At 37.4% G+C, this 13,520-nt stretch overlaps 3 protein-coding genes across 4 annotated transcripts in view; 2 read left to right on the forward strand and 1 right to left on the reverse strand.

Moving 5' to 3' along the window:
- The first annotated feature begins 2,130 nt into the window (after nt 1-2,130).
- Nucleotides 2,131-3,470, forward strand: LOC125241467 (mediator of RNA polymerase II transcription subunit 15-like). The gene has a single exon (XM_048149978.1). It carries the CDS (start codon nt 2,183-2,185, stop codon nt 2,990-2,992), a length of 810 nt encoding a protein of 269 aa, XP_048005935.1. The 5' UTR covers nt 2,131-2,182; the 3' UTR covers nt 2,993-3,470.
- Nucleotides 3,471-3,721: 251 nt separating this feature from the next.
- LOC125241475 (adenine phosphoribosyltransferase) lies at nt 3,722-6,612 on the reverse strand. Its single transcript, XM_048149990.1, has 3 exons — nt 6,300-6,612; nt 5,419-5,656; nt 3,722-4,803 (listed from the first exon to the last, which is right to left on the reverse strand). The coding sequence occupies exons 1-3, from the start codon at nt 6,386-6,388 to the stop codon at nt 4,579-4,581; spliced, it is 552 nt and encodes a 183-aa protein (XP_048005947.1). The 5' UTR covers nt 6,389-6,612; the 3' UTR covers nt 3,722-4,578.
- A 300-nt stretch (nt 6,613-6,912) lies between these two features.
- The window catches only part of LOC125242355 (trichohyalin-like), a 31,773-nt gene continuing 25,165 nt past the window's right edge, over nt 6,913-13,520 (forward strand). The window contains exons 1-2 of one of the 2 annotated variants that reach the window (XM_048151133.1): nt 6,913-7,609; nt 11,186-11,326. Coding sequence is in view for 1 of the 2 variants with exons in the window: in XM_048151131.1 (XP_048007088.1) it covers nt 7,141-7,236; nt 11,186-11,326 (237 nt within the window). In the remaining variant the exon portion in view is untranslated. The remainder of the gene's footprint in view (nt 7,610-11,185; nt 11,327-13,520) is intronic. The other variant, XM_048151131.1, reaches the window with a different exon arrangement.

Raw genomic sequence — 13,520 nt, forward strand, 5'->3', positions numbered from 1 at the left:
TAATTATAGTGCCTACTGTTATCCATGTTTAGAAGCTTGTCTGCTAGATATTGCCTCAGTACAGGAAATCATTTTAATTTCGATATACGCAAGAAATGTATACACGGTGTTTCCGGTAACACTCAAAACCTCAGACACCCCAATTGATTTTTATTTTTTTAAACTCATCTAGAGTATTCATCTTTTAATCTGATGGTTACTTTTTTTTGAATTGAATTTTTAATTTTTTGTACAGCTCTACTTGACTTTTAGCTCTACACTCAATAAAATAATTGCTAACTTCCACCATAAACCACAAAACTATTTATTTGTGTACGTTACTGCAACGACATAAGGTTTACCAATAGACAGCTAATATGTCACCGTAAAACACTTTAAAGCTTTGTCACAGTAAACTTCAAATTGGACAGGTAATCAAATTTAAACCCAATGTTTAAAATGACAAGGTTGTAATTAGGTACGAGTTCAATTTGTTATGACTTATGATAAACATTAAGATTAAACTGACAAACAACGTCAAACTCGTAGCGAAAAAATAATCGTCCAAGTAACCAGCCAGTATTAATACCCCTAAATACTGAAAAAGGTAAACAACCTCTAGCAATGCGATATACACAATGTTGTCTTACGAGTACAATAGAATAGGCACGTAAAAAATAACTAATAATACAAATTTAAATAAAAATATTACCCCCATCAAGATATAGCTGAATCGATTCTACTCTCGATTCTGAACAAACTGTTTTCAGGTTTTTAGTGTTAAGTGAAACACGGTGTATATACTTATTTAAAAAAAACATTCAGTCGAATTTAAGTTCCTCCTTTTTTTGAAGTCGGTTACTAAGCACTTAAAACGTAACTCAGACTTCAACATCTAATTTAATTCAAAGGTTGACTGGAATAGATCCCTTATAGGGATAAGTTCGCCTTTGTACACCATAACCACAGTATAATAAAGAGTACTATCGTACAGTATAGCCACTTCCGCTCCCCTCTGAAAGCGCCGCCCACCCCCTCTCGGTTACCTCACAGTTACCGCCTGTCAAAAACGCGAACAGTCAACCTGTCATATCTCACTCACACAAGCATGTTACGCGTTCACCTACACGAGCTTAGAATGTGTGCTAGGAACGCGCCTCTTTCATATATTTGATAGCCAGTGTCCGAGATGTGCCATAACTATACTTTATTTCTATGTCCTAACTTGTCTTATGTACAATAAAGTGTTTACATACATACATAGGTACATAATTTAATACAAGCTTTAGTAGTGATATAAAAGCAAGCTAGAAGATATTTTAAAATTAAATATCCTAAAAGTCCTGTCCATCCACGGAGCAGGTATCAAACTGCGCGTGGTGTTCTTGTCTGTCAGTGACTGAGATCATTTTTGGGACACTGAGCTAATGAAGCACCATGTTAAATAAGCAGGTAATATGTACCTACATTAAGCAACTAAACTAAATAAATTGCATTTTTTTTTATTTAAGTAGGTATATCTAATATGCGTTTATTGGTGATAAGACTGACAAGTTAGTCATATGTGTCTTGCCATTAAAAAGTTAACCTTGCATAATAAATATTTTATTTATTTTTATTTTATTGATTAGGGAAACAAACAGCATACATAATTTCTTATAGTATACAATAACGATATGTTAACACATTAGCCAAAACAGTTTCCACTGAAAGTTAGTACATACAATTTTGCTCTGAGAGACAAACATGCGATTAGGTCAAATGGCATTTTCGACTTACTAGAATTTAGGTACGATGTTAACAATTAAAATGTATAGGTACAAGTATTTAGTAATAACTTATTCTGCGTTAAGTAAATCCCCTTGTGTTTTTCGATTCAACAATATTTCGTGGTAGAATTCCTGATTAATTAAATTCCCAGCTCAATTCAGTGGTAAAATTCCAAAGATTAAATTTCCCCAACACGTACATGACTCAATGAGAGTGCAACAGGGTGCAATGAATAACAACAAATGAAACATTATTCACGCTTGTGTCACCGACTGTACGCGGGATATTTTCCTGATGGAAGCGTTATGACTAAGAGACACACAAAAAGAACGGAGTGATTTCATGCCTCAAATTTTCCTTAAACGCCGTATAAAAGGCTCACGTAAATTGGATCAGCATCAGTTCACTCCCAACATCCATCAGGACATCCAAAATGTATTGCAAAGTGATCGCAGTGCTCGCAGTTGCGGCGTTCGCCAGCGCCAACGACATACACGAGGGTTACAATGGCACCGCGAGCCAGAAACCAGCATTCCAAGGGCACTACGCTGGCGACTGGAAGTCTGCGGTCAGGCCTGGGATAGATATCTTCGTGAACACCACCGGCCTCATAACTGCGATCAACGTGACTGATCTGCGGGACGGCAAGGACGGCGTAGCGAGCATCGCCAGCGGCGGAGTCGGGCACGACAACGTCACCATTTCTCTCAAGAGCCCTAACATCCTCAGAGGATACGATTTTCTGGTCGAAGTTTTTGATGACGAAGAGACAAGTAAGACAAATGAGAGGGGCAACCGTGACGTTCAAGAGTCTGCTACGCCAAGAATCTGTCACTACCCTGCCGAGCAAATTCAGAGGGACAGTCGTGATGTCCAACAAACCGTGACTGCCAAGCCTATTATTTGTCACTACCCTAAGCCTGTCCAAACCAGCACTACTGGCAAGCCTACAGACCAACAGCAACAACATGGAACCACCTCAAAAACTGGCAAGCCAAATGAGCAGCAGCAAGCAACTGCCCCCACAGGCCAGCAACAACACCAAGTACCTACAGGCAAACCCACAGGCCAACAAGAACAAGTAACCACTGGCACGCCTGAGCAAGAACAGCATCAGCATGGAACTGGCAAGCCTACCCAGCAGCAAGCTGGACACCCTACCACAGCCAAGCCTAAGCAAGAAGTGGAAATCCCGCAGGAAGTCCAAGAGCAAACTGGTTTCCAAATTGAGCAACAGCATTAAACAATGGGATGTTATGTGACTTCTTGAAATATTTAAGCAATGTAGCTGAAGTTTGATGAAAAGAGCGTTGGTCAAAAGTGTAACTAGTTTATAGTTCTCAAAACTAATCTAATATTCGATATACGGCCTTTGAGACTAGTGTCCAGTTTAAATATTTCAATAAGTAATTGTCTGAATTTGAGCAGAGTTTGCCTGTGATTATTACGGTAGGCGAATGGCATAAAATTTCATCTTTTGGCCATGATTTCATGAATGATAAAGGTACAAAGGTATCATCAATGAAATGCCATTTTAGGTACATAGATTAGATATGATTCATTTGGTTATAACGCATTTAATTTTTGTTTATTTCCATTGGCCTTTTCAGAACATTCTAAGTTACCCTAGAATGTTCTGAAATGGCTAAAACTGATATTTATATTCATAATTCCATTAAACACCAGCTTAAGGATACCTACCGTTTAGTTAGATGTTCAATTCAAAGTTATATTTTAAAGTATTTTGTTCATTTTAAGTATATATTTAATTTTATGACCTTACATGAGATGATATTGTTAGTAAATTTGGAATAAGATCGGAAAAAAATATATTTACAGTATTTACCTACATAAAATAAAGGTACTTATTGATCTAACTAGCATGAATGAAATATTTCAACATTTTTGGATGTAACTATTCATAACTTTGTACTGTGTTATTAGCTTTAGTAGAATTATAATAAAACAATTATTTAAAACAATACAAATATTTTATTTTATAAAATATCCTCATTTTGTGAACAATAATTATGTACTTATATTATTATTATTAGACAGCCACCGCCACAGAGGCGCGACATTATCTGGGCTAGATAGACTACCCATCTTATTCTAACCCCCTTATTCATAAACGTACTCGTACTCATACTCGTAAGTTATCAAGCCGATAAAGTTCGTTTGTCCCTTTCCGACGTATTGGTGTGATAGAAAAGGACAAACAAACTTTATCGGTTTGATAACTTTAGAGTACGTTTATGAATATAGGGGTAACTATTTTAATACAGATGGATAGTACATATATCTCGCAGCTCGCAGGCGAGATTTGCGAGACACTTTCGCGCCGATCCGGAGCTTGCCTTGCTAGTAACAGGAATGATGAGACATTCAACTTTTAATTGAATCAATGGTTTCATTGGCATTTAAAAATTACAACCCTTATATTAAATGTTGTACAAAAACTTTGCTCATTTTCAACAAGCATTCATAATATACAAGACTACAAGTAATAGAACTTTGGATAATAACAGCTTACATCTTACAAATAGAATATCTTTATTTAGAAATATCTTGTCTCTTAAAGAAAAGTTTTAAAATACTTCAAAACGCTTTGTACTTTATTTTATGATCCTATCTTATACCCCATATGGAATGTTGGGCTGGTATGGTTATGGTATTCATATAAATTTCAAGTATTACAACTTTACAGATAATCCTGATGAATTTCGGCCTAACTAGCTCTTTATTATTCAGTGGTGCAATGCAATATTGTTTTTGGATGGTGTAACCCGCTTGATTTTGGAAAATGCGGATTTTTCCCATTATTAAATGCTAATCATACTTTATCAAAGAATGTACAGGTATACCTTCAGGAATGTTTTTGCGACCGTTTAGCGACTCCAACTCCAGGACCGCCAAGCATCCAGACACCTCTGCTCCAGTAGTCTTGAGAAGGCTCACAGCAGCAGACAAGGAACCGCCAGTGGCTATGAGGTCGTCTACAATGAGGCACTTGAGGCCGGGATGGACCGAGTCTTTCTTGATCTCCAGAATATCCTGAAATTTGAGATTAGGACTTAATTAGTTCTCTTCAAAATAAATACACACTGCTACCTACACAATTTATTTACTTTTTATGTTGGATGGACAATTTATCCACTGTGTATTTAACACAGCAAAAGGGAATGTACAAGTTTCTAATGGGGTGGCAACGCGCATGTGACACTCTTTGAGTTGCAGGCGTCCATAGGTTACGGTGACCACTTTCCATCAGGCGGGCCGTACGCTTGTTTGCCACCTACGTAGTATAACAAAAAAAAAATTATTTTGATGTCTACAGTAGCAAAGAATGCCATGAAAAATACAATTGTAGGCCTAGAGTATGCAATGTAAAAAAATCTTAGTTTTTGCAAAAATATATTTTGTCTTTCACACTGTTCCTGAATATTTTGAAACCTGAGATGTCTTCATCATCATCATCATATCAGCCGGAAGACGTCCACTGCTGGACATAGGCCTCTCCCAAAGATTGCCACAATGACCTGTCCTGCGCCACCCGCATCCTCTGACATGTCTTATTTTTGACAAATTGAGTGACTTGGTGGCTACTAGATATGAATGTTTATTTTTATTTTACTTTTGTCATATAGAAAAGCCTAAAATGATACTCACTGAGCCATACTCCAAATCATATTTATATGCCACCACCTCGCCCGGCAGTTTGCCCTTCTTCCGCACAGGCAAACAGCCCACGCCCAGCTCCGCAGCCAGGGAGAATGCGAACAGGAAGCCCCGCGACTCCAGCCCTACTACTGCCTCAATGCCTGGAAACTTGCTGCGCACTGTGTCAACTAGTAAGCCTTGGAGTAGTCGGCATGTGGCACCGTCAGATATGGCTGAGAATATGTCCCTGGAAAAGATATAATTCAAATTTCAATACTGTCTATACAATATTTAAAATTATTTCAATAATCCCTAATATAATTATGTACAGATGTATGAATGTTATTTAACTTATAATACACCATTGATTTATTTAATCTTATTATAACAGCACAAGATATAAATCATTAAAGAAATGTATGTTAGAAAAAAGTTATATCACCCTCCAATAGTATTGTGAGAAATATTTATAATAATAAAGATAAAAAAGATAAAGATAAAATTTATTTCATAGAAAAATGTCTAAAATTAAAACAATCACAATACTCTTAAATAATGCTTAAAAACTAATGATACTAATGTTACATGAACTTTATACCAAATTTAATGTTCTAATAATCTAAAATAAAAATAAAACATCATGCAACATGATCAAGTTATTTAATCATTACTATCATGAAAAGTCTTTACATGATCATATTTACATAATTATATAAGAAACTAAGACTAAACTTAAAAGCTAGCTAAAGTCTACAATAGGCCCTTGAGTCATTGTACCAAGGATACTGGCGACATTTCCTGGTTGTATTGCAATGCTGATACATTGTGCGAGGAAGTCGCCAGCTCTTTGGTCAAGGAACACTGACATCTGAATGACATAGAATACTAACCAAAATAGGATGCCCTTTTTGGGGAAGTCTGGATAGCTCTTAATCTTACTCTTGAGCTCTGCGATTTTCTTATCATAATCAGCGTCCATTATAAACCGAGATAAAGTTAATATTTCATTCAAACTATTCAAAAACACTTTAACACTTAGGCTAACCAAACTCACTACGCATGCCAAAGCGTTGATTAGTTTATAAGTATGTTACTTGATAAACTGTTATGTAAGTCTAACCGTCAAGTGTTTTAAGATATAAAAGTTATAAATAATTGAATTTTTTAATTGAAAATACCAGTTTAATGCGGCTAACCTATAACTTGATTAACTTGTCAGTGTCACTGTCACAGTTCGACTTTCGTGTCATTTCAAGGTCGAAATGTTTCAAAAGATTGTAAAACTAAAAAATGCGAACGTATTCAATTCACTTTATGTTAAAGTATATGAGTGTGAAGGATTTATAAATATATAAAATACAATATTTAAACTCGTGGCAAATTGGGAAATGTGTTACAATATAATAGCTATACATATACTCGGTTATTATGCACCGTACTGCTATAGAAATGTGACCGGAACGGAACGGAACCTTATACAATTCCTCTGTCAAAACTGTCAGTGTCAACGTCAAAGTTGTCAACATTTTCAAACACGCTCTCTCTCTAACGACTTTATTGTCGTCACGTATCGCTTTATTATTTATTTATTGTATAATATTCCTAGATTTCTCGGAGCTTTAGATCATCTATCGTATATAACATTAATCAGTGTGCGATCAATAATGGCATAGAATAATACCATACCCCACTTTTGCATGTGAAAACTGGACTTTCGCGTTAAGCGTTACAATGCTATCTACATCGGATTTAGAAAGGCTAATTGCAGTGAAAAGGCGTGAGATAGAAAATGAAAAAGCGCGACTGGGGCTGCCGACGCGACCAGACGTGAGTTAGACTATACTCTGTAAAGTTAGCGCCAAACGGTAACCATTAACCACCTGTTGTTTGCTTCGTCTAGCATATCGCACTATCGATTTTCCAGCCAGTGAGAGCCGGTGCGCATCGACGTTGCTGCATTCACCGGCTAATTTCTCAAATCGCCGCAATTTAAGTTAATTTTGTGTTTTTTATGTAAATTAGTGCTTGGTGGAACTTTTTGTAAACAAGTGAGCTTAAGTGGTGAATATTTTATGGTGCTTAGAGTGGTTAGCATAGGGTTTAAAATAATTGTATTGTACTTAGTTAAACTATTTGTATAAATTAGTCAGCTGCTGGTTTTCATTGGCAATTACCTTTTAATACTGAAGGCTTATTAAAGGTAGGTTCATTCATGTTTTAATAAAATTATATGAGTGGAATAGAAGGTTAATTTTATGAAGCCATTCTCAATTCTATGTAGGGTTTCATTTTAGGGCAGCACAGCCAAAATGGAAAACACAGAACCCATATACCGGGTGGGCCCTGGATCAAAAACAAATAAATTAACCGTAGGAGATGTATTGTGCCCGCCCATCTATCAATATGTCACAGCCATTTCACTTAGATACAATAAGTTTAAACAAAATTTGGATCAACCTTGGACCATGTGAATTATTATTTTCAGTTAGTTTAGAAATATACTCCAAATATACATGAGTCGGTACTGACCATATAAATAAATAAATAAATAAATATTGGGGACACCTTACACAGATCAACTTAGCCCCAAACTAAGCAAAGCTTGTACTATGGGTGCTAAGCAACGATATACATACTTAAATAGATAAATACATACTTATATACATAGAAAACATCCATGACTCAGGAACAAATATCTGTGCTCATCACACAAATAAATGCCCTTGCCGGGATTCAAATCCAGGACTGCGGCTTAGCAGGCAGGGTCACTACCGAGTGAGCCAGACCAGTCGTACACATAGCCATTTTCGTATATTTTCCAATTCCTGTCCTGCATAGACTCTCCAAAGGAAGTCTTTACTGAGAACACTGAAGTTTGCAAATTCTCCATTCTGCCTCAATTAGAGTAAAGAAGAAAGCTACCAACAACTTGCTAACTTCAGTCATTTTAGTATTCTCACTAGGGCTTTATCAGCCCAACCAACCGATCAGGGTAAGTAGCCGAATGGCACAAACGCTTACGAAACGAAACGCTCGTACATATCTATCTCTATCTCTCTTGCGTACTGGCGTGACAGAGCCAGACTACCTTTCGCGGCGTTTCGTTTTCGTTTCGCGTCGCAGAAATGCTATTTGGCTATGGCACCAGGAGTGTTAGAGGGTGAATTCAGTAGTGTTAGCTATCAAGATAAAGAATGTGTGGATGGGGGTTGTACCTATATGTTTCCTTCAGCTTTTATTTAGAGTGCAAAAAATAGCTAATCATTTTAGTATCTCCTCTGTTAACAATTTCTCAAAACAAAGGGTTCATTTAGAGTGCAAAAAATAGCTAATCATTTTAGTATCTCCTCTGTTAACAATTTCTCAAAATTTCTCTTCGTCCTTCGTCCTTATCAACCGCAAAAAACACTCAAACCAGTAGCTGTCTCCATCTCCATCAGCTTTTTACGCGTTTGAGCGATATACAGGCAGATAACGTTGTTTGATGTTAACGCTATATAGACTCATTTTAGTGTCGCGCTGACTAGCAAGGCTCTGAACCGGTTTAAAAATAGCGGTAAATACCCATTTATTTCGAATTTACTCCAAACTTTCATCAGTTCGCAAACTTTTCAACTTTCAAGAGCATTATTGTTATCTAACTAAATTGGTTTAATTTGACATAAGAAATTCATTTTCTTTCACGGGTATTCATTTTCCTAATCCGCTTAGTTTGACAATTAAAATTGTTAGCCAAAAGTAAAATCGTTGACAATCTAATATGGTAGTAATCTCTTTTTATCGTTCTTCCGTATTGGTGTGACAGAGCGAGTTGCGCATCGCTCGCCATGGAGCCTCAACAAATTTACATATGGCTAGAGGCCTTGTTATCCTAGAAACCGTTTAAAAATAACAAATTTTCAAACGAAATACGCGAAAAGTACATGCCAACGAATGTGGATATACTATAACCATTTCCGACCGAGCCTTGCTGTGACTAAACGAGTATTTATCATAACTAATTAGCTCAATAAAGTTACTCGGCTGAGCAATGTTCAAGTCCAACCCTCCAAGCAGGCAAGCACTGAAATATTGAGCAGGCTGGTCGTCTGATGTATTCGTTCCCTGTTTCTTCACCCCGTAAATGCCAAGACGTATCGATTAGGCATTAATAGTTCGTTGGTCTGTTTGCTGTTGACATGCTCACTTGCTCAGGTGATGGGTTATATTTGGGTCGTAGGTAAGTAACCAAAATTATTACCTACTCGAAAAACAAAACAGACTTTACAAAACACTGGATATCGACTGTGCCACTTCCGAAAGGCTGTTACTCAGTATGGAAAATTAGTTTTTTCTTCACAATTTCTCATGGTAATTATAATTAACAAAAAAATCGGAAGAATCTTTAGTTATCCTGGAGTAGGTAGCGGCAATTTTACGCCTAAATAGTATGTATGTATGTATGTATAAACTCTTTATTCTCTTTACTCTTTATTCTTTATTCTCTTTATTCTTTTTATTAGTAATAGTTGTATGATATAGAGCCGGATTTCAACGGAAAGTTGCCTTTGGTTGCTTGACTATGGTTTTTTGAATGCAAGGGCAATGATGAAGGAGGCCCCCGATTAATTTAAGGGGCCGCTGGTAATGCAACTACTATGCGAAGTGCCTAGGGGCCCTAGATTTCTAATCTGTAAAGCCGGAAATGTATGTTTGTTTAGATTGTTTTTAACCGCCGTCGCAAAAACGACTGGGTGTTATAAGTTTGATGTGTCTGTCGGTTTATCTGTCTGTCTGTCTCTGGCATCATCGTAGCCCTGAACGGATGAGCCGATTTAGATTTAGTTTTTTTTGTTTGAAAGCTGATGAATTAGTCTGGAGTGTTCTTTGCCATGTTTCATGAAAATCGGTCCACTAGATCGGGGGTTTTTAGGGTTCCGTAGCCAAAATGGCAAAAACGGAACCCTTATAGTTTCGTCATGTCCGTCTGTCCGTCTGTCCGTCTGTCCGTCTGTCCGTCTGTCACAGCCGATTTACTCGGAAACTATAAGTACTACAGTGATGAAATTTGATGGGAATATGTGTTGTATGAACCGCTACAAAATTATGACACTAAATAGTAAAAAAAAGAATTGGGGGTGGGGCCCCCCATACATGTAACTGAGGGATGAAAATTTTTTTTTCGATGTACATACCCGTGTGGGGTATCAATGGAAAGGTCTTTTAAAATGATATAAAGTTTTCTAAAAAACATTTTTCTTAAAGTGAACGGTTTTTGAGATATCAGCTCTCAAAGTCGTAAAAAGTATGTCCCCCCCCCTCTATTTTGGTGAGGTGATGCATGCTAATTAACTCTTTCAACGATTTTTGGTTTGATCAAAGTATCTCTTATAGTTTTTGAGTTTTTTAATTTTGTGGTTAGGTTTATGTAAGGATACACTCAATGGATCAACTGAAGTCCGGGACCGTACATCACGTACTCTTAGGGACCATCCACACTCATAAGACGCATGTCTTGCGGCCGCGAGACACGCGACGCCTAAGTGGGGACGCTGCCTTACATGTACGTATCAGTGGCGACTGGTAAAAATTTCTGCGAGGCAACACTGAGCAAAAAGAAACCTACCTTTACATTAGGTACTTTACTAGTAATCAATTTTAGGCAAGCCTGTGAGAATTGGCTTGTATGGATCAGCCGCTGCTTGTACCTATTTAGTTGTGCGAACATTGTTTAAACTTGTGTATGTTATTTTAAAATTTATTGGGTGCTAATCTATCTATTAATAATTGTTTACAGGAGAGCAACAATAAAGAAAATGCTGCACCGAAACAGAGCGGAAAAGTGAGCGAAGTAAGAGTAGAACAGAATGAGCAGAGCAAGGAGGAGGGAGAGAGAGAGACTGAAGAGATTCCGCCCGACCTAGAGAGATATATACGGGTATGTCAATTTGCATGATCCTTCCGAGTCTTCTGACCGTTTTCACTGTTTTCAGGAACCTTTTTACCAAAGAATATTCAAAATTACTCATCTAACCTATCTAGTAGCAAGACGAGGTGAATTCGAGTGTTTTAAATAGATTCCGTGACATCGACAGAGACTTTGACACCTCATTGAAGACCGCGCTTAGATGATCCTTGGGCGGGATGTCTTGGTCCGGAACATCATAGTTGATCACAGTATTTAAGAGCTATTATGATAATGACAGTCACTTTTATGTTTCAATTCCGATTGCGGGATTTTAAAATCTTTTATTTTTATACCACGTCGGTGGCAAACAGGTATACGGTCCGCCTGATGGAAAGCGGTCACTGTTATCTTGAAATAGTATAACGTTAAAAGTCATACATAGGTACACTACCTTTACATACACCTGCCCGTATAGCGCAACTTGCCTTGTCGCGCGCGAGTCCATACTTGAAGTCGCGCTTGATGTAGGTATGGTCTCGCGCGCGACAAGGCAAGTTGTGCTAAAGGGTCAGCTGAGGTAGCCTATTAGAATGAAGCCCCTTATGGATGGTAAAATTGCTGTTGTAGGTTATTTTGAAGATGGTATGGTATGGATGGTAAAGGTGGATCTTACCCGATCTTCCCGCTAAGGATACCAGCACCAGCGCGTTAACGGCATCCTTAATTTTAATAAATAAATGTTTGTGCTGAATTGTAGAGCCAGCTTGTACCACCTAAATCTCTCCATATCAAATAGATCCATGCCATCGTTTTGATTGTTTCTGTAAACATGATGTGTTGCAACGGACAAAATACCGCGATTACTTCCTGAGTTGCGCACGCGATCGAACCATTACGACAATTTACTGATCACTGATAGACCGTGTCACAAACAGATAAGGCATATTACTGATGAATTTGTTAGTGCAATTTGTGGGGAAAGGAAAAATTCGCGCAGATTGAGCAGTTAGATAGTGATTTGTTGGCATTTGAATTTCTTTTTCTTCGTTAACAATGGATTGAAGATTAGTCTAGTTTTGTGGATTCTATGAAGATTGCCGAAATGGTATTTGAATTTCAGTGTTTATACATTACATTCTAAGCCGGGGAAGAGGTGGATGGGCTGTGTGTGAAATGATACGAAACGAAAGCAAGTTAATGATAATGACGGGTGATAGAAGATGTATGGAAGAGGAAGGTAACTGGGATAAGGGCAAGAGAATGATGATGATATTCTGTCAGGTTGTCATTTACATTTTACACTAGCTTTTGCCCGCGGCTTCGCTTGCGTTAAATTCGAAAAATTGCGGAATGCTTCATACAAAATTTCACCCCCCATTTCAGCAATGTGGGGGGTTAGAAAGAGAAAAAAGTAGCCTATTGTAACTTTCTAGCCCGTCAACTATCTCCACTTAAAAAATCACGTCAATTCATCGCTCCGTTTTGCCGTGAAAGACGGACAAACAAACAGACCCACACACTTTCCCATTTATAATATTAGTATGGATAACCCAGATGAACCTAAGGGCAGGTACAGTACAGTCGGTACAACGGGGATTTGCTCCTCGACTGTAATCTAATACTGAAATCGCGCGCATATGACTACTTACACATCGAATGAATGCAATATTCTTGAAACCTAGGTATATAGCTATAGAGGCACCTAGCTATTTGAGTTGAATGTTTGTGTTTAGATACGTGATAACGTTTAAAATAATCATAGTTATTAGCCAGAAAATTACAAGGATACTTCGACAAAGTTACTTTAATTGCCCTTTACTACGAAACGTAGCTGCGTAGGCGTGTCCTATTCTACGCTATTACAGTAAAGTTAACTCGTAACAAATACTCCAATAGCATGCTGCGATCGTGATACTACGCGATGAAAATTGAATACTGAATGGGGTTTTGATGAAATGATTGATTGACATAGTACGTTTGTAACGGCCTCTTTTCAAGAAATTATTGTTGTGACAATGGGTTTTTACAATTACATGCATTGTACTTAAGTATTATTTATTACATTTGTACTTAACCCTTTATCGTCTGAATAATCAAAATGTTTTATGAAGTTGAACTTATACTACTTACCTACTTTTTTTATTTGAGCTGTCGATATTAGTTGAAGATAAATTGGCCATAAATGGCTCAGTCCCTATGCAGTAGAGGGTTAAATAAATGAGCT

The sequence above is a fragment of the Leguminivora glycinivorella genome, chromosome 2, assembly GCF_023078275.1.
Source record: "Leguminivora glycinivorella isolate SPB_JAAS2020 chromosome 2, LegGlyc_1.1, whole genome shotgun sequence".
Lineage (NCBI taxonomy): Eukaryota > Metazoa > Arthropoda > Insecta > Lepidoptera > Tortricidae > Leguminivora > Leguminivora glycinivorella.